This window comes from Azolla caroliniana, unplaced genomic scaffold (assembly GCF_043228905.1).
Source record: "Azolla caroliniana isolate FFs.n. ecotype wild unplaced genomic scaffold, voAzoCaro1.0.p SCAF_20, whole genome shotgun sequence".
Taxonomy (NCBI): domain Eukaryota; kingdom Viridiplantae; phylum Streptophyta; class Polypodiopsida; order Salviniales; family Salviniaceae; genus Azolla; species Azolla caroliniana.
In genome coordinates, this window is record NW_028230455.1 from 12,257,349 (window position 1) to 12,280,718 (window position 23,370).

The 23,370-nt window shown below is 41.3% G+C and overlaps 1 protein-coding gene and 1 long non-coding RNA gene across 2 annotated transcripts; both read right to left on the bottom strand.

Annotated features, from left to right (window-relative positions):
• Window positions 1-305: 305 nt before the first annotated feature.
• On the bottom strand, window positions 306-11,511 carry LOC147851063 (putative ATP-dependent DNA helicase CHR12). Its single transcript, XM_087335460.1, has 14 exons — window positions 11,105-11,511; window positions 9,564-9,645; window positions 9,079-9,188; window positions 8,835-8,991; window positions 8,651-8,715; window positions 4,899-5,117; window positions 4,680-4,829; window positions 4,137-4,595; window positions 3,650-3,909; window positions 3,300-3,518; window positions 2,617-2,824; window positions 2,353-2,506; window positions 1,593-2,201; window positions 306-1,489 (listed from the first exon to the last, which is right to left on the bottom strand). The coding sequence occupies exons 1-14, from the start codon at window positions 11,477-11,479 to the stop codon at window positions 648-650; spliced, it is 3,909 nt and encodes a 1,302-aa protein (XP_087191586.1). The 5' UTR covers window positions 11,480-11,511; the 3' UTR covers window positions 306-647.
• On the bottom strand, window positions 5,646-6,908 carry LOC147851064 (uncharacterized). The gene is made up of 2 exons (XR_015531587.1): window positions 6,611-6,908; window positions 5,646-6,546 (listed from the first exon to the last, which is right to left on the bottom strand). It is a non-coding gene; the product is annotated as an uncharacterized LOC147851064 (long non-coding RNA).
• Window positions 11,512-23,370: the final 11,859 nt, after the last annotated feature.

Genomic DNA, 23,370 nt, shown 5'->3' on the forward strand with positions numbered 1-23,370 from the left:
TGCTCAATAAAGTTGAAAGTTCCAAGGGATTGAAAATTTTAGTAAAAAAATCATTTTGCATTCATCATCCCTAACCATGTTTTGTGCATGGCATGTTTTCAAGGAAAATGTAGATTATCAAACCACATTACTTTAAAATATGGTGCGATGTATTCAAGTTTTTCATTGCAAGCATATGGTATAAGTTCCACCATGTACTCCCATTCATAAATCTGTAGGAGATAAAATGAAAATGCTGGTGTAGACTCTCTATCAACTGAGAATTTTCCTACCAAGAAGAGCACTTACGAATGTAAAGATAATAGTAAAACAAAGCTCAAAAAAATGGCTCTGTATATTTTGTATTAAGAGTGTACATTGCAAAATAAAGCATTTTAAGCCTTATGTTAAGAAATGTGTCCCAGACCTTACAATACGTATACATGGCATAAAGCATTTCGATGGCGGTCTATTGCATAAAAGACGTCGCTCATCACCAGTGACAAATAAATATACAGTGAGCGGCCTCTTACCACCTAGTTCATTCTTATACTAGTTGATAGTATTCCTTTACAGTCATTCAAAGATCCTTTAATGCAGAGACCAGGTTGAAGTTCAATATACATCTCACCCCCTCCATAACAATCTTGTTTAGATCCCTTACAGCTCTAATAATCTTCACTATAACCTTTAGATCCTCCTGTCCATGAGCTCTGCCCATTATCATCTGTCTGAGCATGAGCACCATGATTACTTCTTTTCCTTCTCAAACCTTTCCAATTCATCGGGTGTTCATCAAATGAATTCTGTGAGTTGTAGTGACTAGGCATCACCACTGCTGGTGATTCTTCAGCAGTAGTAACTAGCTTCTTCGGGTTCTTCAACTTCAAAACCTGCAGCTTTTTGGTTCCCCTGAACTGCTCTACATCAGTAGAAGGTTCCTCGACTAAATCAAAGTTGTTCTGCCCTCCCATAGCTTTTCTTTTCGATACTGATTGCTCTTCAAAATTACTAGATTCATCTTCATCATATGATACACTTCCTTCCACCGGTGAACAATATTTTTCCTCTTGACACTCTTGATTAAGAACGGGTTCAGGTGATGTAAGGTATTGTGATTCTGAGTCCTTTTTCGCCCTTTTGGGGGGTAGTGCCTCATCAGCATCCTCTCCTTGAAGAGCTTTGAACCACTGTGCTTCCGTCAATGAATCAGCATACGTGATATCTTTCCTTTTGCGCTTTGTCAAGATTTCACCTGGCTCAACATCCTGTGACTGATTTTCATTCTTTGAGAAACTGAACACCCATTCAGGAACCTCATGTTCCTCCATCAGCCTCGACTTGTAACCCTCTTTCTTCCGTCTTTCCTCATCCATCTCTTCAAAGAACCGAAACTCATCCTCACCTCGGGCTGCGAGACGATTGATCTCTCTCTCACTTGGAATATCAGTACCTAAAGACTGTGCGCCCCTTCGCATAATATATTCAAGCAATTCACGCCTTTCTTGTGCTAAAATAGGAAATATGCATATCAATACATTTGAAATGAGGGTCAACTCAAAACAGGCAATCAAAACATTAAGGCAAAAAGTTGAAAATATTCAATGAGTTACCTGTGGAGGTTGTATTGAAAAGCCCTGCTTGAATTACTTTTGCATCAATCCCCATCTTTGACTTCGCACGATCGAGAATATCCTCCTCAATCGTTCCAACACATGCTAAGACAAACACGCGAACTTCTTTCTTTTGTCCTATTCTATGTGCTCTATCCTCTGCTTGCTGATCCATCTGAGGATTCCAATCACTATCAAACATAATAACAGTATCGGCTGTCTGTAAGTTCAAACCAAGCCCACCAGCACGAGTACTCAGAAGGAAAAGAAAATACGGAGAATCAGGAGCATTAAACTTCCTAAGAAGTGAGCCACGATCCTCTGTCTTTGTTGTTCCATCTAATCTTAAATATTTGAGACCCTGGAAATTCAAATATATCTCTAATATGTCCAAAACCCGTGTCATTTGGGAGAAAAGTAGCACTCTATGGCCTGTCCTCTCTAGCTTTGGTAAAAGACGATCTAATAGCTCAAACTTCCCTGAAGCCCGAAGAATCTCATCTTTCTTGTACACATTGTATCTGCCACCCTCTAAGAAAAGATAAGGATGATTGCAACATTTCCGTAGCTGCATTGCAGTGTTCTGCAGACCCTTAGATTTTCCAGCACCTGTACACAAACCAAATGTTCGCACACTTTCTAACATTGGAAAAATCATGAAGGCACAATTTACATTAATATGATATTCAAATATTTCATCTTACTGCTAAGGTCAGAATTAAAACAGACGAGATTTAAAATATGTCGGTAACAAACATACCGGAGTCGAGTCCAACACGGCCAGATTCTGTTATCTGTTGATAGTAGATACGCTGCCACGCAGACATATCACACTTCAGAATGACTTGAGCTTTGCTTGGTAAAAACTTCTCAACCTCTGCCTTCTTCCTCCTCAAAAGGAAAGGTCTTATAACCTGAAATTTATATACGCAACAAGTTTACTTAGTCCAAGAAAAATACTTCACAATTAATTAGGTCAACAAACCATAAAATGTTGCCTCAAAATATTGACATGTCTATTTACCTGATGAAGTCGACGAATGATAAGAAGTTGTTCCTCCTCTGTTAGAGACACTTCTGAAGGATCTGCAAATGGAGCATTGAACCAGTCTTCGAAGTTATCAGAAGAATTGAAAATAGCAGGCAACAGGAAGTTCAATAAAGACCAAAGCTCCTGTAAGCTATTCTGTATTGGCGTTCCTGTTAAAAGAAGCCTTCGCCGAATACGATATCTGGAAAAATAAATCCAGTATTTGTAAATTAAGATCCAAATTTACCAAGAATCCATTGAACTTGAGGTTGCCATTACCGTTTGTTTTTATTTATAACTTCCTAACTGCACAAGATTATTTATGTGTGTAAGAGTGTGTTTGATGACTGACCCTACTGAAATTTGAAAGTTCACAACGATAAGTTATAGTATATCCATACACCTGTAAACCAATTATAGGCATTTGTATAACATGCCTCACCTTGAGCCCAGTAAATCTAAACTATAGAACATGCCACAAATCAAAAACTTCATTTGCTCCAATTTACACTACATTCTTGAGGTTCAATGAACAAACTGAGATGCCTTGCATAATCACAGAATCCAGGGAAGAAAGAAATTATTCAAATTTGCAATTACTTTAAATCTGAAAGTTCGATAATCAGATCATGCATATGCTATAACAACACAAAAAAGAAGTAAAGATAGGATCATACTCGTTCACCAATGTTTGTGATAGTCTACAATCTCGATTCTTCAACCGGTGTCCCTCATCAATAATCATGTAGTGCCAATTTATTTTCTTCAAAAACGATTTGTCCCTCATAATCAAATCATAATGTGTTATTAAAACGTTGAATTTGCTCTCTCCTTTGTATACAAGCCTTATGTCCTTGCGATCCGTTCGGTTTCCATCATATAGTAGTGCCACAATGCTGAATAAAGATTCTTATGTTAGAACTCAAAGCAGGCACTTTAACTAAAAGACATGGACTACCAAGATATGTGATTGTTCCTGAATTCGCCCTATGCAGTTTGCATGTAGGTATATAGCAAGATTCATCACCTTGGAGCCCAGGTTGAAAACTCATAAGCCCAATTTGGTAGAACTGCTTTTGGTGCTACAATAAGATGAGGACCAGAAAGCCCTTTGTTTTCCATGAGATAAGCCAGTAGCGCTATGGTTTGAATGGTCTTTCCAAGTCCCATCTCATCAGCCAGAATGCCATTCAAGTTATTGTTGTAAAGAGATAACATCCATTGAAGACCTTCAAGTTGATATGGCCGCAACTCTCCACCTGTTAGCATTGTTGGTTGTTTAGTCACCTGAACCAGATGTCAACACCTCTAATTAGTTAAAACCACATGTCTTGTCTTCTCCCATAGATGATGTATTAAAAAATACCAAGGTACACCATGGTTAGTTAAACCATCTATGATTGTATGTTAAGCCAGAAAACAATTAAATTAACTTTAACTCCCAATGTTAAAAGACTGACATAATCTGCATGTATCAGAACAAAAATAAAATCTTTACAGTGAGAATCCTTCACCTTTTCCTCTATTGAGTGAACCAATAAGTTATACTGCCGCTGTCCCTGAAGAAGATCCCTCTTCTTCACAGATCCTTCTCCATCATGATCAGATAAAGATAGTGATTCATCCATGTTCTCATGGATAAGGTTTTTAGGAGAAGGCTCCTCAATTTCTTCTTCTGCACTCAGCCTTTGTCTCGGAGAAGAGACCTCAGACAAGCCTTTGCCAATTTCTTTGGATTTGTCCTTTGACTTCTCTTTCTTTACAACATCAGCCCGATCGGCATCCTTTTGCTGCTGAACCATGGCACCCAAACTTTGTAAGAGCTCATCAGTTTTCTGAAGAAGAGTTGTGAGCCTCTCATTCTTACTTTCCTCAACCATCCTCATGTAAGCCTCTTGATCATCTGCCCTCAGAGCTTGGAATCTTAATCTTTCAGCACGTGTTACACGCTGTCTTTGCTTTCCGTGCCATGCCTGCATATTGTTACAGTTTAGTTAGATTGTATAATACAAGGTTATGATAAAAAATTATGCTCTAATGAAATAATAAATACAAACCTGAACATTATCATTCCTCTGTTTTCTCTTTTTAAATACTGACTGCCCTTGCAGCTGAACCTCACGAACTAAATTGAGCAACTCATTAAAAAACTTTCTCTTTCTCATAGCAACTCTTGCCTGCTCCTCCTCCTCTACACGCCTTTGTCTCTGCAATTAGAAAATATATTATGGACCATCCAGATGACCTTTTCTTTTCTTTTCAGATAAGTGTTTTACCTCTGCTTCCCTCTTACGACGAAGTCTCTCGTCAGCTTCTCCAGGAGATAAGCCCGAGATAAATCCATCGCCATGTAAAGATCCAAAAAATGATGCTGATGTTCGAACAAGACGCATTAGACTCCAGTCAAAAATGTGTTTATCCACAGTAGAGCAAGCCTCTTGTAGGTGTTTTTCTGCCAAAATGTCAGAGCGCACCTTCTTCTGTAAAGCAGCTAGCTGTCAACAAAACAAAGTAAATAACATTTGATTCAGAAAAATTTTCCATTTACCACAGTAGTATTCAATGGTAGAAGTTGGATATGATTAGTTACTATCTAACATATGCATCTCGTGTTGCACACTTAATTTAGCAAAAAAACTTTATTAATTTCCTCTGTAAAATTAAGAAATGAATCCTCAGCAGCTTGTTTTCCACAAGCAAAGGAATTGTGGCTTGCTAATTTTGAGGTCGTATTTTGGGTTGGCCTTGAAAGATTTTGTTTATAAAATCTGCTAGCCAATAGTTGTTCTTCATATTGGTTGAATAATGTATTGCCTAGCTATTAACCTGCTGCCTTCGTTAATTAATTCTACGCGCCTAGAGCATCAAAATTATGGATCCACGTATGCCATTAAAAAATAGCCACACTTACAAAGGCCCTTTCAAACTATAACCTTTTTGAGAGCTTCTAGGACATATCTGGATCACTTGGTCAGCGTGAACTACCTTAAATCAATTCTCATAAATAATACGCTTTTCCCCCTTAAAACAGTTCATCGGAGGACTCCAAAAACCAAAAGGGTATTTCCTCCCTCTCATGTCACTCCTACTCCAAGTTCACTATTGCACACAAGTTGTATCAAAACGAAATTATTGGCCTCCAGCTACTATAACTGGTATTACAGGAAGGTTATATCTCTCGAGAAAAATCAATGCAAACAAAAGAATGTTGCTGTTGATTCAGTTCTCCAAGCACTTCAATCGTCTTGGAGAAGTTCATCATGAGAACAAGTTCAAAGCAATGCCAAACAGGAGAAACCCAATAGATAACATTGTTTGTAGATATCCCATTGCAAGAAAACTTCATTGCAGCAGTATATACAGATCCAGTTCAAATTGTTCCATGTGATCTCCACAGTACCTAGAAGCCTCTCAAATAGCTACTTTCAAAAATGACAATTTTTTTAATTTCTGTAATTAAATCCCAGAAATAAATTGACTTTATTTTTGGAGTTTATTTTTGGGTAAAAATGGCCAAAATTACAAGCGATCTAAAATCATTGTATGAGATCAGTAAATCACTGCACAAGCTTTGATTTGAGGAAGGTTAGGATGTGTGGTATTTCTCAAGGAATGTGATCATGCATTCGGAAGTCAGAAGCCAACCACTTTGATGACATTGACGGTCTAACTTGAATAAAAAAGCCATTACAACATTAAAATGTTTGTGACTGATGAAACCCTTGTGAATCTCCTCATTACACAAAAAGAGATGACAATGGCAGCCCCATCATGCCATGTGTTGATGATATGCTTATTGGTGGCAAAAAGAGAAGTACTCTTAATGCACTTAAAGACCAGCAATATCCAGCCTTTGCCATGAAAGATTTAGGCCAAGCTGAACATAGCTTGGATATGAGGACAAAGAGGAAACGGCAGCAGCAGCTGTTTTATATATACAAAGTGCTTGATAGGTTCAACATAAATAATGCAAAGACAATAAGGGTACCTTTCCAGCCACATGCTAAATTGAGAAAAAAAGACAGCCCAAAAGAAAATGCCCCGGCCAATTCTAAAAATGCTGTACCATAGGCTTCAGCTTGTGGTTCTTTGATGTGTTCCATAGTTGCTACAAACCCAGACATTCCACAAGCAATGGGAGTCAACAAGTTCGTGGCTAATCCTGGCAAGGTATATTGGAAGCCATCAAGTCAATTGTGCGATGTTTGAAAAGAAAAAGAAGTAAATGGCTATGTTATGGAAAGTGTCACCGGAATTACCAGGATTATGTAATTTTTTATATGGGAGGTAATGTTGATACACACAAATCCACTAGCTGATAAGCATTTACAGTTGCCAGTAGTGCAACTTCATGGTGTTCCACATTGCAAAAGGTGGCTGTGTTATCTATTAGTAAGGCTGAATATATTTTAGCCATTTTAAAGGTAGAGCTAATGATTAGCAGAATAATCATATCGTTAAGGAAATGACTGGATTAATTAAGTGCCTCTCAAAGGCACAATGTCGACATTGTCTTCAGCTAGTGAAAGTAACAATGTGCCTCTTAGCCCCTTAAGTGGGTGTTCATTGGGTATAAAGGCCCAAGAATTCTCCATTTGTACATTTATGAAACCCCCTTTCACACTATAGGTTTCTTGAGAGCTTTTAGAACATTTGGGTCTCTTGGCCAATGAGAACTAGTTCAAGTGCCCAAAAGTCACATTCTAATAAAAGAATATACTTTTGCCCATAAAAACAAATGATTACAAGCCTCCAAAAAGATATTGCATCTCCTCCCTCTCCTTCTGTGTTTTTCTGCACCTCAGCCATTTTCTGTCTCATTGCTCTTACTCCAAGTCCACCATTACACATAGATGGTACCGAAACAAACCTCTTGGCCTCCTTTCAAACCTTCCTCAAACGAGCTGTCTCGCTTGAGTATCACATAGATACATGTACTCAAAGTCTTGCACGCCTATAAGTCTCTAGGAATCCAGAGATGCTTGACTTTTGTAGTTTAGGTTCCAATAGATACTTATATTTGGATTTGTTGTTTTTAATAATACCCAGAAAATTAGGACTTCCGACTGTCTAAAACATCTGAAGTCTTATGTCCTCTATGATTCATACTTGAATGGACCCATGCACTGCTCTTAATATGACTTCTCATGAATACTGTTCTAAGCAGCTTATGGCTTAATCCAAGCTATTCCTCTATATAATTTATCGTATGTATTCATTGCTCAAGCCTTCTTTTCTATTTCATTTCAGAAAAGCACCGCAACCTCTTGTTTTTTGCAAGTTACAAAGCATTGTCTCGCCTCCTACCATTTTAGGCTCTAAAAACCCATGGTAGAATTGAATATCCTTGGCTACACTACAGTTGGCATGTATATGCAACCATTACTCATATGCTGCAGTAATAATCCAGATTACTATAAAGTTACTAAATATTCAAGTAGGCCTGGACAACTTGTTTTAATTATATTTTCAGTTTCGAGTACCGTTCAATATAGAAAACTAAAGTTAGTTTTTTCGACTTGTGTCTTTACCATGATCCATGTGTGATCTTTTAACTCTGAATGATAAAGGCCATGGAATTTGAACATGGAGCCACCCTGGACATAGGAGGCATGAGCTGATATGTCAACAGCCTGTTCATAAACTTGCTAAACCTCAGGTTATTGCATGTGGATGCATCTCATTATAACTGAAGTACTCGGAAAGATAATCCTATAGGGATAATATACTACCGCATTCTTCAATCCATTGTCATCGTCAGATTTCAGTAAAATATTCATCAAACTGTGTTTCCAGTTTCCAACAGATTTTAATGACTTCAGGAATGCACCAGAGCATTCCAAATAGGGAAGAACTGTTCCTTTTGTTACGAGATATAAATCGCTATTTCTATAGTAAATGTAAACAATAATGTTTCTACATCAAATCGATTATGGAAAAGTATATGATTTTCAGGCATTTTTACTTTTCCATTGCACTCGGATAAAATGACATATGATACGTTATATTTGAAGGCGTGGAGTATTACCTTAAGGCCTTGGAGCTCCAATAAACATTTCATCCGCACTTCATCCCCAAGAGATGATGGTGTTTCTAAAATGAACATTAGAAAAACTTCAGATTGAAAAAAAGATAATATGCATTTCTACAATACACGTGCCACATTCCACAAACATCAAAATACCATCCTTGTGTTTTATTTGTTGATTTACCTTCAAGATCCTGCAGTCGACTTGAGAGTTTCTTTGCCACTCTATCATTCAGCTCTTGTTTCAATAATGAGCTTGAAGAAAGCTTGGCCCGCTCATCTCTTAGAACTTCTTCAAATGTTACAGAGAGATCTGTAGTCCAGCAGGACTCGTTGATACCCTGTAAATATAGTATGTACCATGATAAGTAGATGGAGGACAATTATGGTTAACATCTCTATGAAAATGAATAGAAATGTGGTTATACCTTGTGCGGCAACACTACATTTTCGATGGGACCATCTTTGGTATGGCATTCAGGGGCATGCAAAACTGTAGCAGTGGTATCCATCAGTTGCTCATTGTCAAATGCCATTCCTAAAAACCAACAATCTAATTGTAAGATCCAGGGGGTATTTTCTTAAGCTGCAACTTTCAAGTAATCAGAATTTGATGTGTTATTTACTTAGTGTGCACAAATTCCATTATTTCTAATTTTAAGCATGACATTCAAATTTCAGAATGGTCTTCTACGAGCTGGTTTCATATAGTTTCGCTTTCTATAACTGTTTTCCAGCAATGATTTGGTTCAATAGAGAGACACAAATTTTTCACAAGATATTGTTCTCTAAGTTCCAACTTTCAAGTTTATCTTTAATCTGTACCTTTCATTCAGAAAAGAGAGGCCCTAATAATTGCAAAAACTGTTTTGAAGAGAGCAAGAAATGCAAAATCTAAAAACTTAAAGATTACCCTTCTCAGATGTTAAGTCCCCTGATAAACCTTGTGGAGATGGTAAGCTTCCTGGATGAGACACCTCAACCTGTGGCAAATTCTGTGTACAAACCAATGATAACAAAGTTTAAATGAGAAATGGACAGACAATCAAACTTAACTACACATTAACACATTGGCAAATTAAAGAATTAGTTAGCAATAATGAAAATAAGAAATAAAAGGAAGATACTCACAGGACATTTAGAACCATGAAACCTTGTAGGTAATACCCCACAATGTGGTCCAACTGCAGATTGGCTAATAATTCTATGATGTGATAATCATTGAGTAGGCACGATTATTTACAAACACAGTCTACCATGAATACTAATTTTATCGTTTTCTCATAGCCCCACAGCCAAGACAAGTATGTCAATAGATTTTGTACTTTCTTACATTTTACCTAACCTGGTTGCATGACCGGCTACATAAATTAGACCTGCATGATCTAAAGCCTATCATTCTCATGCCAAACCACTCATCTTTAAATAGGGCTATGAAGAGGCCAATACAGTCAATGCCCCAAACTGCAGGAGCACAAAAGTCTAAAAGAAAAATAAGAAGACACCCAATCATTTCTGCTTTCTTATGGAAATTTTAGCTGAATAGACTTGTATCTATTCACATCCTGATTCCCTGCTAAAGTCTGAACATACCAATATCACTGAATTCACAATTTTTCAGTGCATGATTGGAAAACCACTCATCTTAGCATGCAGTCACAACCCACAAAAGCTGCCACCCAAAAAAACTTCGGTGGATCTCAAAGGAAAGTCCCTTTGGATATCTGCAGCTTTTACATCACTAAAAACATGATCACATCACCAACTAACAAAGGTAGATTACCCATCTTACCAGAGCAATACAAATCATGGACAAAAACTGTCTAACTTTTGTTCAAAAAAAGAAGATACTCAATTTTTTGCTGTTTCTGAGGAAGAGATTCCATGCATAGATATCAATTTTCTCCACATTCCTACTAAACCTATTCCCATCACTAGCTTCACAAATATTGACTGCATGACCTGAAGTCTACTTATCGTACCATGCCATTATAATTTCAAGAACAAGACCGGCCGAATACTTTTAAGGTAAGATATTTAATACTTTTAAGTCTTCAAAGAATGTTCCCCTAGATAGATTTCAAATTCCTTTACATCCCCTGTTAGAATCTAATTTTGTCTCAAATTTTTATCTTTTAAACGAACCATGCCATTACAAAGCATGAACAAAAACCACCAAAATTCTGTGCCAAAGAAGAAGAAAGATATCGAATGTCTTTTAATTTGTGCAAGAACAAGGAAACTTTCTGAAACAGAAAGACATAAGAGAAAACAAATAGAAGAAAGATAACAAGCTTCTATCTGCTTTCTTAAATGAGAATAAATTAATCCGCAGATTAAAAAAACTGAGAAAGAACGAAAAGAAGAAATAAATCAAATGTTTTCCAAATCAAGAAGGAATATTCTGTCACCAAAAAATAAAAAAGTATACGAAGACGAAAGGAAAAAACTCACGTGAGACTGAGAGTGCGCGTGCACAGACTCGTCCAAAGGAGAAAGAAGAGCAAGAGTCGATTTCTGATCGATTTGGGAGATGGAAGAGACGGCGTCCAAGACAGAGGGAGGGAGAGGGAGGTCACGCGAGACATAGCTGAGAGCTTGCAGGAGGATCTTCACAGAGAGAGCCTGGGAAGAAGAAGAAGAAGAAGCGGAAGACGGGGAGGAAGAAGAGACAGAGACAGAGACAGAGACATTCTCGTCTACTTCTCCGTCTGCTGCTTCTACATCATCCGTTTCTGCTTCTGCTGCGTCTGGATTCTGCGCAGAGGAAGGGACGGAGAGAAGCAGGGCGGGAGCTTCGAGCTCTGTCATCGCCATCGCCATCGCCATCGCCCGTCGACTGTCGACTGTCGACCGTCGCCCGTCGCCCGTCGCCGTCTTCTTCTGAACACAGAAAAGATTTGTGGATCTATCAGAAACAGAAACAGAAAAGAGGAACAAAAAAAAAACACTCAAAAACAGAGAGAAAAACGAAGATTTACATAATTACAGGAAATGCCCCTCCCCTCTTTTGGGAGTGGGTCCCCACTTTCTCATTATTCCTATCCATACCCCTCGCTCTCTCTCTCTCTCTCTCTCTCTCTCTCTCTCTCTCTCTCTCTCATTGGTAACATTCATTGCTAAAGTTCTTGAACATCGAGAGTCACTACTCACTTTCACACGTATCACGTGAAATGTAATATTTTTTGGTCTCATAGTTCATATTTGACCTCCGAAGACGATAATATAATCTCTCTATCTATCTATCTCTCTCATATCTCTTTATTTTATTGTAATTAGCTGACCCTAGTGGTAAGTTGTTATTACACTACAAGCACTGCATCGTGGGTTCGAAACCCAATTTCCTCATATCTTTGTTTCATACTTCATACATATCTCTTAATTCACTAGCTACCACTTTGGAATGTAGGGGTTGAACCCATGACTTCTTGGTCTCCATTGGGCAACTCTCTCTCTCTCTCTCTCTCTCTCTCTCTCTCTCCTCCTCCAACAACTCTTGCCACTTTGGAATGTAGGGGTTGAACCCAATGACTTCCTCATCTCCATAGGCAACTCTCTCTCTCTCTCTCTCTCTCTCTCTCTCTCTCTCTCTCTCTCTCTTTGATATAGGAGAAAAATACAAGACAAAGAAGAGGACAAGGAGAGGTGGTGTAAAGAATCAAGAGATGGATTCTGTGCAGCGGAATAGATATGAATTGTGTGTGTGTATGAGAGAGAGAGAGAGAGAGAGAGAGAATGAGTAAGACAGAGAGAATACGCAAGGTAAAGTGTATTAACAAAGGAGAAAGACTCAACATTTTACAAGGTGGGAAGAGGGTGCTTTATCTAGTCACCCTCTCTCTTCATTAACTACAAGACTCATGGAGCATGGGGAATGTGAAAGCTCATAAGTTATGTGTCATAGAATATGATTCTATGACTCATACTAAATGCTAGAATACAAAGTGGTGACATAATGGTGACTCTTGACCGTTGGAGTGTCTATTCACTCTCAAGGTGAGTTCACACATTAGACCAAGTTGAGCTTGATTCTCAACAGGTGGCATGTTTGATTAAGACGGAAATAGAGAAATACGTGTCAATCGTAAAAAATGATGAACATATGGCTCAAAATAGAAACACCTAATGATTTGCCCACTTTTGTCGTTGGATGTTACACTTCTTAGATGTGACACGGGGCGTTAGGGCACAAGTGATGAGAGTGGCCGACTATGCACACTTTGCCCTAAACAAGTTCAAGAGTCTCAGTATCACACTTTGATACGATGCTCTACTTTTGATCATATTCGACCATGCTTTCCATATCTCTTCGATTGCGCCCAATCCTTGCACGAATTTCTCTCACAACCACGATGTGCACTCTCAATTGCAACATTCATTGGTAAAGTTGTTGAACATCGAGAGTCACTACTCTCCTTCACACGTATCACGTGAAATGTAATATTTTTGGTCTCATAGGTCATATTTGACCTCCGAAAACGATAATATAATCTCTCTATCTATCTATCTCTCTCTCATATCTCTTTATTTTATTGTAATTAGCTGACCCTAGTGGTAAGTTGTTATTACACTACAAGCACTGCATCGTGGGTTCGAAACCCAATTTCCTCATATCTCTGTTTCATACTTCATACATATCTCTTAATTCACTAGCTACCACTTTGGAATGTAGGGGTTGAACCCATGACTTCTTGGTCTCCATTGGGCAACTCTCTCTCTCTCTCTCTCTCTCTCTCTCTCTCTCCTCCTCCAACAACTCTTACCACTTTGGAATGTAGGGATTGAACCCAATGACTTCCTCATCTCCATAGGAAACTCTCTCTCTCTCTCTCTCTCTCTTTGATATAGGAGAAAAATACAAGACAAAGAAGAGGACAAGGAGGGGTGGTATGTTTAATTAAGAAGGAAATAGAGAAATAAGCGTTAATCGTAAAAAATGATGAACATAAATGCTACATATGGCTCAAAATAGAAACACCTAATGATTTGCCCACTTTTGTCGTTGGATGTTACACTTCTGAGATGTGACACGGGGCGTTGGGGCACAAGTGATGAGAGTGGCCGACTATGCACACTTTGCCCTAAACAAGTTTGAGAGTCTAAGTATCACACTTTGATACAATGCTCTACTTTTGACCATATTCAACCATGCTTTCCACATCTCTTCGATCGAGCCCAGTCCTTGCACGAATTTCTCTCACAACCACGATGTGCACTCTCGATTGCAACATTCATTGGTAAAGTTGTTGAACATCGAGAGTCACTACTCACCTTCACACATATCACGTGAAATGTAATATTTTTTGTCTCATAGGTCATATTTGACCTCTGTTGAGCAGCAAGCTCAACCAAATCCGGATCGGCTGAATAAGCCTGAGCCGAATCAGCATCAGAAGGATGAAACCGGATCAGTGAGACAGATCGGCGAGCCGGTGAGCTGGGGAGCCGGTTAGTTGGATCAAACAGTAACCAGAAGCCTAGTAGTAGCCTAGACTACAAAGTAGTTAATGTCTCATAGTTAGTGTCAGACACTCGTATGAGCATTGAAGTACACCGTACTTTTGTCAGTTCGTATGGACTTGTATAAAAGTGTTCACTGGACACATACGATGTACAGATTGAGTATTATTTTTTAATAGAGTTTCTGTGTGCTCTCTCTCTCACTCTCTGTCTCTCCCGCATACAGTGTATATCCTATGCTCTCCATTAAACCTGTGTTTCTGTGTTCTGTTTTCTATTGCTTCCGCACAACGTATTCTTTTACATGGTATCAGAGTGCGAGGGTTGAGAACCTCTGTAGCCGACATAGGTTGAAAAGAAAACCAACCAAGAAAAATAAGAAAAACAAAATGGATAGAGGCATGGCTAGCTCACTTCCTACCAAGAAGCTCGACATAAACAACTAAGCATCTTGGTCCTACAAGATGCACCAGTACCTACTCGGGCACGGTTACTGGAGCTATGTCGACGGAGCAAATGACATAACACCCGAATCGACACACAGAGATTTCCCGATGTGGGAACAGTTGGCGAGAAGAGTATTGTACTGCTTCGCGTCTTGTGTGGGTGAACAAATTCTGAGCTATATTCGAAATGTGAAAACGCCAAAGGATGCTTGGGGAAATTTGAAGAAGATTTTTGCCGCAAGCACCACAACCAAGAAGCTTCAACTCCGACAAGAGTTGAGCAACTTACGACAACACGACTTATCGGTGGCTGATTACACCTCGAAGATCAAAGAGATATGTGACTCCTTAGCCTCTATCAATGTGAACATCGAGGAAGCGAGATGGTGCAGATCTGTCTCAGGGGACTAGCGTCAAAGTTCGGAGCGTTCCGAACTGCTATGTGTACACGAGAGAATACGCCGTCATTTTTTTACTTACAATCGATGCTCCTTGTGGAGGAGAACCACGTTGGTGTGTCAACAAGTGCACCCACCGACACCCAGATGTTGTACAAGGAGGCGGATCGGCCCCGTGGGCGTGGTGGACGAGGCGGGTCGGCTCGCAATGGTAGCGGCCGGCAAGAGCAGGACCGAAGGCACAGAGAACGTGCTGACAGTAGTTCCGGACCCTCCACAAGCAGGGGGATTCAAGGCGGCGCTAGAGGCTGACACGGAATGCTGGTACTATGGTAAAAAGGGCCACAAAGAAAGCGAGTGCTGGAAAAAGCGCGCCGATTCGGACAGATCCAGATCTGGCAAGGCCGGTAGAGAGAACCGAAAAAGTCGGTAAAGGGCCAGCCTTGGTGGTGAAACACAAGGCTCACTCGATGAAGAAGACCACTTCCAAATCGGAGGAAGTGTGGTACATTGATTCCGGTGCATCGAATCACATGACGAGCCACAAAGAGTGGTTCTCCTTCTCGGAGAAACCGGAACAACCAGGGGTCGTCAAAACCAGAGACGACACTCCTCACCCAATCGTGCATGTCAGAGAAGTTCCTTTGAGCCACGTCGAACAGAGGGGGAAGCTGATGAACGTATTACACGTTCCGACCATCACGAAGAACCTGGTGTCGGTTGGACAAATAGTCGACCAGGGGATGCAGGTGCGGTTTACGCACCTCGGGTGCTTCATCGAGGAAGAGGGCTAGATTATTGCTCAAGGGTGCAGAGACGGGAGGATGTTCATCCTCGACACCAATGACGTAGGCACCCCTTTGTTCGCCAAAGGACAAAAGATTGAATCGGATATTGATCTCTGGCACAAGCGGATCAACCACGTCAATTACCGGAGGCTTCAAGACCTGGAAACGAAACAAGTTGTTTTCGGTTTGCCGAAGTTCAGTGGCCGGAAGGCCCAAATATGTGAAGCCTACCAACTCCGGAAGCAACACCGTCTTCCATTCCCCACCGAACGAAACCGGAGCCGTAACAAGCTCGACCTTATTCATTCGAATGTATGGGGACCGGCACAAAACGTTAGTCTTGGCAGGAGTCGGTATTTCGTCTCCTTCATCAACGACTACAGCCGGCATACATGGATCTACCTCATTGAGCGGAAGAGCAAAGTCTTCCAGTGTTTCCAGAACCTACAAAGCTTGGTTAAACGGGAAACGGAGAGTAAGATCAAGTGCCTACGGTCGGATGGCGGAAAAAAATATTTTTCCGGCCAATTCAACAGTTATCTGCAGCAAAAAGGAATTCGAAGAGAGTTCAGCTGTAGATACACACCGGAGCAAAACGGTGTGGCCGAAAGGAAGAACCGGTTGATTGTCAACGCGGCAAGGGTAATGCTGGAGGAGAAGAGCATGCCCCATTTCTACTAGGGGGAGGCGGTCTGGACGGCCGTCTACATCCAAAACCCGATCGGTGACAAGGTGTCCTCGCATGAGCTATATTTCGGGCGCAAGCCGAATTTGAGACACCTTCGGATATTCAGTAGCATTGCATGTGTGCATGTGCCGGATGAGAAGCGGAGGAAGTTGGATGCAAAGTCGAAGAAATGCATCCTGGTCAGTTACTCGCATGAGCAAAAGAGGTATAAATGCTATAACCCCCAGACGTAGCAGGCCCGAGTTAGCCAGGATGTTGAGTTTGATGAGACGGCATCATGGTATGTCTTACCGGCTCCAACTTCCGACCCCGACCCGATACCGGAGGATGAGGCTAGTGAGCCTAAACCGGTCCAGATGGAAGATGAAGACCTCGGCATTCTAGAAGAGAGTCCGATCTCATTTCGGTTTAGTGGACCGAATGAGCGGCTGAGTTGGGATGACCAGCTGGATGAGGAATTGACGAGTAGTGGAGACTCTGTCGTGCTCTCCCCGCGCAAAGAGAAGGGGAAGAAGAAGATGCCGGAATACGAAACCGGCAATGTTGACTCAAATCGGAGCGAATCCGACTCCGGTAAGGAAGAAGGCGAATCTTCGGGAACGAAGTCCGAACCGGCCAAGAAGGGCCTCAAATCGGGTACAACGATAGATTACGCTGATCTTCCCGCCAAAACAACCCTGTGAAGCGGTACGAGTACAATGAGTACATGGCACATCACTATGCGTACATGACCAAGGTAGCGGAAGTGCGTGAGCCGGAGAGCTACGCATACGCGGCAAAGGACGCAAATTGGTGTGCCGCTATGAAGGAAGAAATGCGGGCACTCGATGCCAACGACACATCGAACCTAGTTGACCCTCCCCGACACTGTAAAACCAATCGGATGTAAGTGGGTGTACAAGGTAAAGTACAATGTCGACAGTTCGGTTAACTGGTACAAGGCCCAGTTACTAGCGAAGGGATACGCGCAGACCCACGGAATCGACTACGACGAGACCTTCGCTCCGGTAGTGAAGATGACGACGGTTCGTGTGGTGTTGGTGGTTGTTGTGGCATGGGGGTGGCATCTTCACCAGATGGACGTGAAGAATGCATTTCTTCAAGGCGATCTTGAAGAAGAGGTCTTTATGACCCAACCCCCCAGTTTCTAGTCGGATATGAACAAGTCGACGGTATATTGGCTGAAGAAGTCACTTTATGGCCTGAAGCAAGCGCCTCGAGCTTGGAATGTGAAGATCACGCATCGGTTGCGTAAGATGGGGTTTGCGGCCTCCAAGTCCGACTCTTCGTGGTTCATCCGGCAAGGTCTGGACGGTCCAGTTTGCATCTTGTTGTATGTTGATGATCTAGTCATCACCAGACCTGGACTCGATGAAATCGGCCGAGTCAAGTCCCAGTTGTCGGATGCATTTGAAATGAAGGACCTGGGGGACCTTCACTACTTCCTTGGGATCGAGGTGATCCGAACCCCCGACGGCATATTGCTCTCACAGAGACACTATGTGTTGAATATGTTGTACAAGTTCGGCATGACAGAATGCCGACCGATCTCCACACCCCTGAACCGGAACTAGAAGCTCTGTCCCGACTCTAGACCGGCTTGCGATGAGAAACGGTTCCGACAAATCGTCAGAAGCCTGATATACTTGACGATCACTTGACCCGACCTCAGTTACCCGATCGGAGTGATCAACCAGTTCATGCAAAAGCCAACTGTCGAGCACCTTTTGTGCACGCATCGCATTTTGCGATATATGAGTGGCACAAAGGAACGGGAACTGTTATACCGGCATGGTATAACCGAAGAGCTAGTCGACTACACTGATGCCGACTGGGCCGGCGATGCATCGGATCGCCTATCCACCTCTAGCTATATGTTTTCCCTTGGTAGCGCGGCTGTTGCGTGGAGCAGCAAAAAGCTACCAACAATGGCCCTTTCGAGCATTGAGGCTGAATACCGAGGCGCTACCGTTGCCACCTGTGAAGCCATTTGGCTTCGACGATTGTTGCAAGACCTGCAGATCGAGGTGCCGACATCAATCCTGATCTACTACGACAACATAAGCAACATGCAGCTCGCCAAGAACCCTGTATTCTACGCTCGAACAAAGCACATATAAGTGCACTACCACTTCGTGCGTGAGCATGTTCATACGGATCGGCAAGTTGCCAACATCTTCACCAAACCGCTTGGATCAGACAAGTTGCAACACTTCACCGAAATGCTATGTGTTCAGCATCTCAACGTGCCACACTTGAGGGGGAGAACGGGCAAAGGCAAAGAGACTGTCGATTGCGCCGGTAAGGGAAAAACCGACAAGGGGAGAGATAAGAAGAAGAAAGGAGCTGAGTCAACAGAGGAAGTTGACACATCCAAACAAGTCGGAACAAGCAGCAACGGTGGCAGAGTCAAGAAGGACAGAGCTGCCAAGACCCGGACATGGTCCGATGTGGTGAAGGGCCTGGAACCGGAAACGAATCGGGAGTGACCGATTCGGACAAGAGCTGGAATGAATCGGAGACAATCGATTCAGTTCAACAAACGGATTCGGAAGAATCGGATCAATTCAAGGCCAAGATGATGAGAAGGCAGCGAAAGTCGATGCCAACACAAAGGAATCGGCGAATCGGCAACACAAAGATGATGAGAAGGCAGCAAAAGTTGATGCCAACACAAAGGAATCGACGAAGTCACAACAGCAAGGGAGCTAAATTGGGCATGTTGAGTAGACAAGCCGACCAAGGAGGTCGAGGTGCGCAGAATCAGAATGGTCGCGGCAAACGAAATCGGACCGGACCAGGAGCGCGATCGAGGCGGAGTGACGCCTGAAGGAGCCGGGTGGAAGGACCGGCTGCCATGGAGACTAACACTACGATCCGACCTCAAGTTGAGCTTGAGGGGGAGTGTTGAGCGACAAGCTCAACCGGATCCAGATCGGCATCCGGAAGGATGAAGCCGGATCGGTGAGATGGATCGGCAAGCCGGTGAACAATTGAGCCGGTGAGCTGGGGAGCCGGTTAGCTGGATCAAACAGTAACCGGAAGCCTAGTAGTAGCCTAGACTACTAGGTAGTTAATGTCTCATAGTTAGTGTCAGACGTTTGTATGAGCATTGAAGTACACCGTACTTCTGTCAGTCCGTACGGACTTGTATAAAAGTGTTCGTTGGACACATACGATGTACAAATTGAGTATTATTTTTTAATAGAGCTTCTGTGTGCTCTCTCTCTCACTCCCTGTCTCTCTCGCGTACTGTGTATATCCTAAGCTCTCCATTAAACCTGCGTTTCTGTGTTCTATTTTCTATTGCTTCCGCACAACGTATTCTTTTACAACCTCCGAAGACGATAATATAATCTCTCTCTCTCTCTCTCTCTCTCTCTCTCTCTCTCTCTCTCCTCCAACAACTCTTGCCATTATGGAATGTAGGGGTTGAACCCATGACGTTCAGGACTCCATTGGGCTACTCTTTATCTATCTATTTATTTCTCTCTCACTCTTAGAGAGACAATGCCACCAGGCATATACTTTCAAGAGCCACAGACTAAGGGATGGCTCTTTGACTCATCAGGGACCCCTTCCCTCATGTATGCATCAATGGTTTGGGCTCCAGGGCTACTATATTTCATGTGGACGCAATTAGAGAGACCATTCGTGACGATGTTATCGCGTCAACTCGGAAGCAAATCAATAGTACCACATGACATTATTAAAGTAGAGCTTACTTTACCCCCGATGTTAGTAGAAACGCTTTTCCAACTTGTAGTTTTTATTCATAGGATACATAACCAACCACAAGAAAGGATATCTCATCAAGCTTTTGAGGCATTCTTGATCACTTTATCAGTTCGGAGATACTAGCTCTTGGTATAGCATTAGGGTGAGTTGGCTTCTTGCAAATGGCCTAGACATTAATAACCTACCTCCCATTAGGTACAACCATGAGACTGATAACACTTTAATCTCTCATGAGGAGGGTAATAGAAATATGGCAATTTTACACTCGATATAGATGGATCAACCCACTAGAGTCACTCCCATCTAAAATGTTATACTACAAGGAACACTTCATGCACTTCTCTAAGTTAGGTTTTATTACATGACCAAAATATCTAGATACGTTCTTACCAAATGTACTAAGGGTTGCGATTGGACAACTTAGAATATCATCTCACCATCTTGAGATTGAGAATTGTCGTACTAGTGGAGTCCATAAAGAGGAAATGATATGTAGATTATGTCACATGGAGATAGAGGATGAGTATCACTTTTCATGCAAGTGTCCAACTTACGCTGAGATAAGGGCAAAATACCAAGACATACTCGGACCCTCTCCCACCCTCTCCAAACTATTAGATACTCCAGATATAAAGAAATTAGGTAGATATATCTTAGAGCTAAAACAACATAGAGAGAATAAGCTACAAAATGTTAACAATAACCTTTCTAATATTCACCAACATGTAACCATTGAAATTTTCAGGGATAGAGGGAGACAACGAATATGGACACACTTGCACCACTCGGCCTCTCTCTTGTTGAATAAAAAAACCAAAGAACAACCAAATGTCCTTGGATGTCAGGCTTCAAAGCAACTCGACGTGGTGTAGAAGCAATTCAAAAGATAAGGGAGTGTGAGTTACACCACCTAGAATGTATGGTTGCGGTACCTTTTGCATTGGGACCACACACCACACCCATGTCGAAACCCGTTGACCTCCCACTTCTTTTTGAGAGACTTGGATGGAAATGAAACTAGGCCTAGTACAATGTCATTTCCTTTGTAGAACATGTTGCACCGTAACACATTTTGTACAATACTAGAACTCTTTTAACTTAAGTTCTATTTTATTTTATTTTTATGATTGGATAAACACCCTATTTTGTTGTAAACCAATTGTCTTATGGGCCAATTTCGGCCTTAGAAGACGTTAATATATTTTTCTTTCTCCCTTCTCTCTCCTCCTCCAAGAACTCTTTCCTTGGGTTCATCATAGCATGGATTTGTGGAATGTAGGGGTTGAACCCATGACCTTGTGCCACCTATTTTCCATTGGCAACCCTCTCTCTCTCTCTCTCATTTCTCTCTCTTCCTCCAACAACTATTTCCTTGGGTTCAACATACCATGGATCTTGAGTGTACATAGAAAACCCGTCTATTATTTATGTGGACTTGGGATGGGCTGATCAGGACATCTGAATCATTGACATCACCTCCCGCTCACATTCCTTCCTCTCTGACAACTCTCTCTTCTTTGGGTCATCACGTGAGGAATTCTTCTTCCTCTTCCTTGGGTGAACCAATGAGACATCTGATCATCTACATCACAAACCACTTTCATTCCTTCCTCTTAGATAACTCTTCCTTGGGTCATCACATGAGGGATTGCACACAAAAAACAATGTTTATGCAAGTCAAGGTGAACAACGGAGCATCTGATTGTCTGTACATCATGAACAACTTTCATTGCTTTCTCTTGAACAACTCTTCCTTGGGTCATCACACGAGGGATTGCACGTAGAAATCATGTTTATGCAGATCAGGGTGAACTTATGGGGCATTTGATCATCTACATCACAAATCACTTTCACCCCTTCCTCTCAAGCAACTTTTCCTTGGGTCATCTCATGAGGGATTGCATGCAAAAAATGTGTCTATACGGATCAGAGTGAACCAATGGGGGCAACCGATCATATACATCTCATTGCTTTCATTCGTTTATCTTAGACAAATCTCACCTTGGATCACACAAAAACTATATTTATGTGAGTCATGGGTGAGTGAACATGAGGGGGTCTTTCAAACCATTCATGGCCTTTCCTCGTGAACTCTTCCTATGATAGATGAGATGGTCACACAGAGAATTGTATTTATGCGAATTGGGTGAGTGAAAGGGAAGTTTGATTATCCTTCCTAAACCCTTGCCTTTTTTGCATTGAAAACTAGCCAATGGGACAATATTTGATGCATACTTTTGCTAAGTGCTCTAGATAGACCCCTTTGATAGAGGTGTATGACATATCAAATTCATAGTAATTCCAAGTTTGCTCACACTAGTATTGATTCTACATCCCTGTTATCAACAAGGTATGCAATTGATGTAGTTTCATAATGAGCTTTGCCATGATTCATCAAACTCTCTTCTTCTTCTTTTGTAAAAAAAATACTCATGTTAAAACATCTAGATGATACAAAAAACTCTTGTTGTTTCACATGCAACAATGAGATTATTGTGGCAACATAAACCCTTTAAAGTGTAAGACTAGTTGACATAAGGTGACAATGTATTATCAAATTTGAGTACAATTCGTCCATTCAAGGTTCACATTGAATTTGACCTTCAAAAGACATTGTTTTGGGTGTGGGAACACCACATAAAACCATCATGATGGATGATACTTGCCATGCTTATCTATTGTTTCCATGGGATTTGGATATAAGTCATGTTTAATAATATATCGCATAGGGTGTAATTCAAAATTTGTATAAAATTTAAAATTCACATCAAATTGATTTAGGTACAATTCATGCATCACATTGCTAAGGTGTAATTCAAAATTCAAATAACATTAAGGATCCGTAGTACCCATACAAGTTATATCATTGCATTGGTTGAACGTGCCTCCAAAATTTATGGATATTGAAGGATACAATAACATAGTAATCATGCTCAAAGTCGAGAGATCCAAGAAGGTGTTGCAGGCGTATGTACAAGAGCAATATTAAAATTGTGTTCGAGAACTATTACTATGTTTGTGGCCCGAAGGCATTGCCCCACATGTCAACAACATGAATATGTTAGGTATCCCTTTGATGCAAAAAACCCTTGTCATCCCTACTAATGCATATGAGGATCTTATAGGAAGCTAAACCCTCACAAGTGATGTAAAACCGGGTTGCATTAAAACCAACTCTTTTGAGGACAAAAAGCCAGCATAG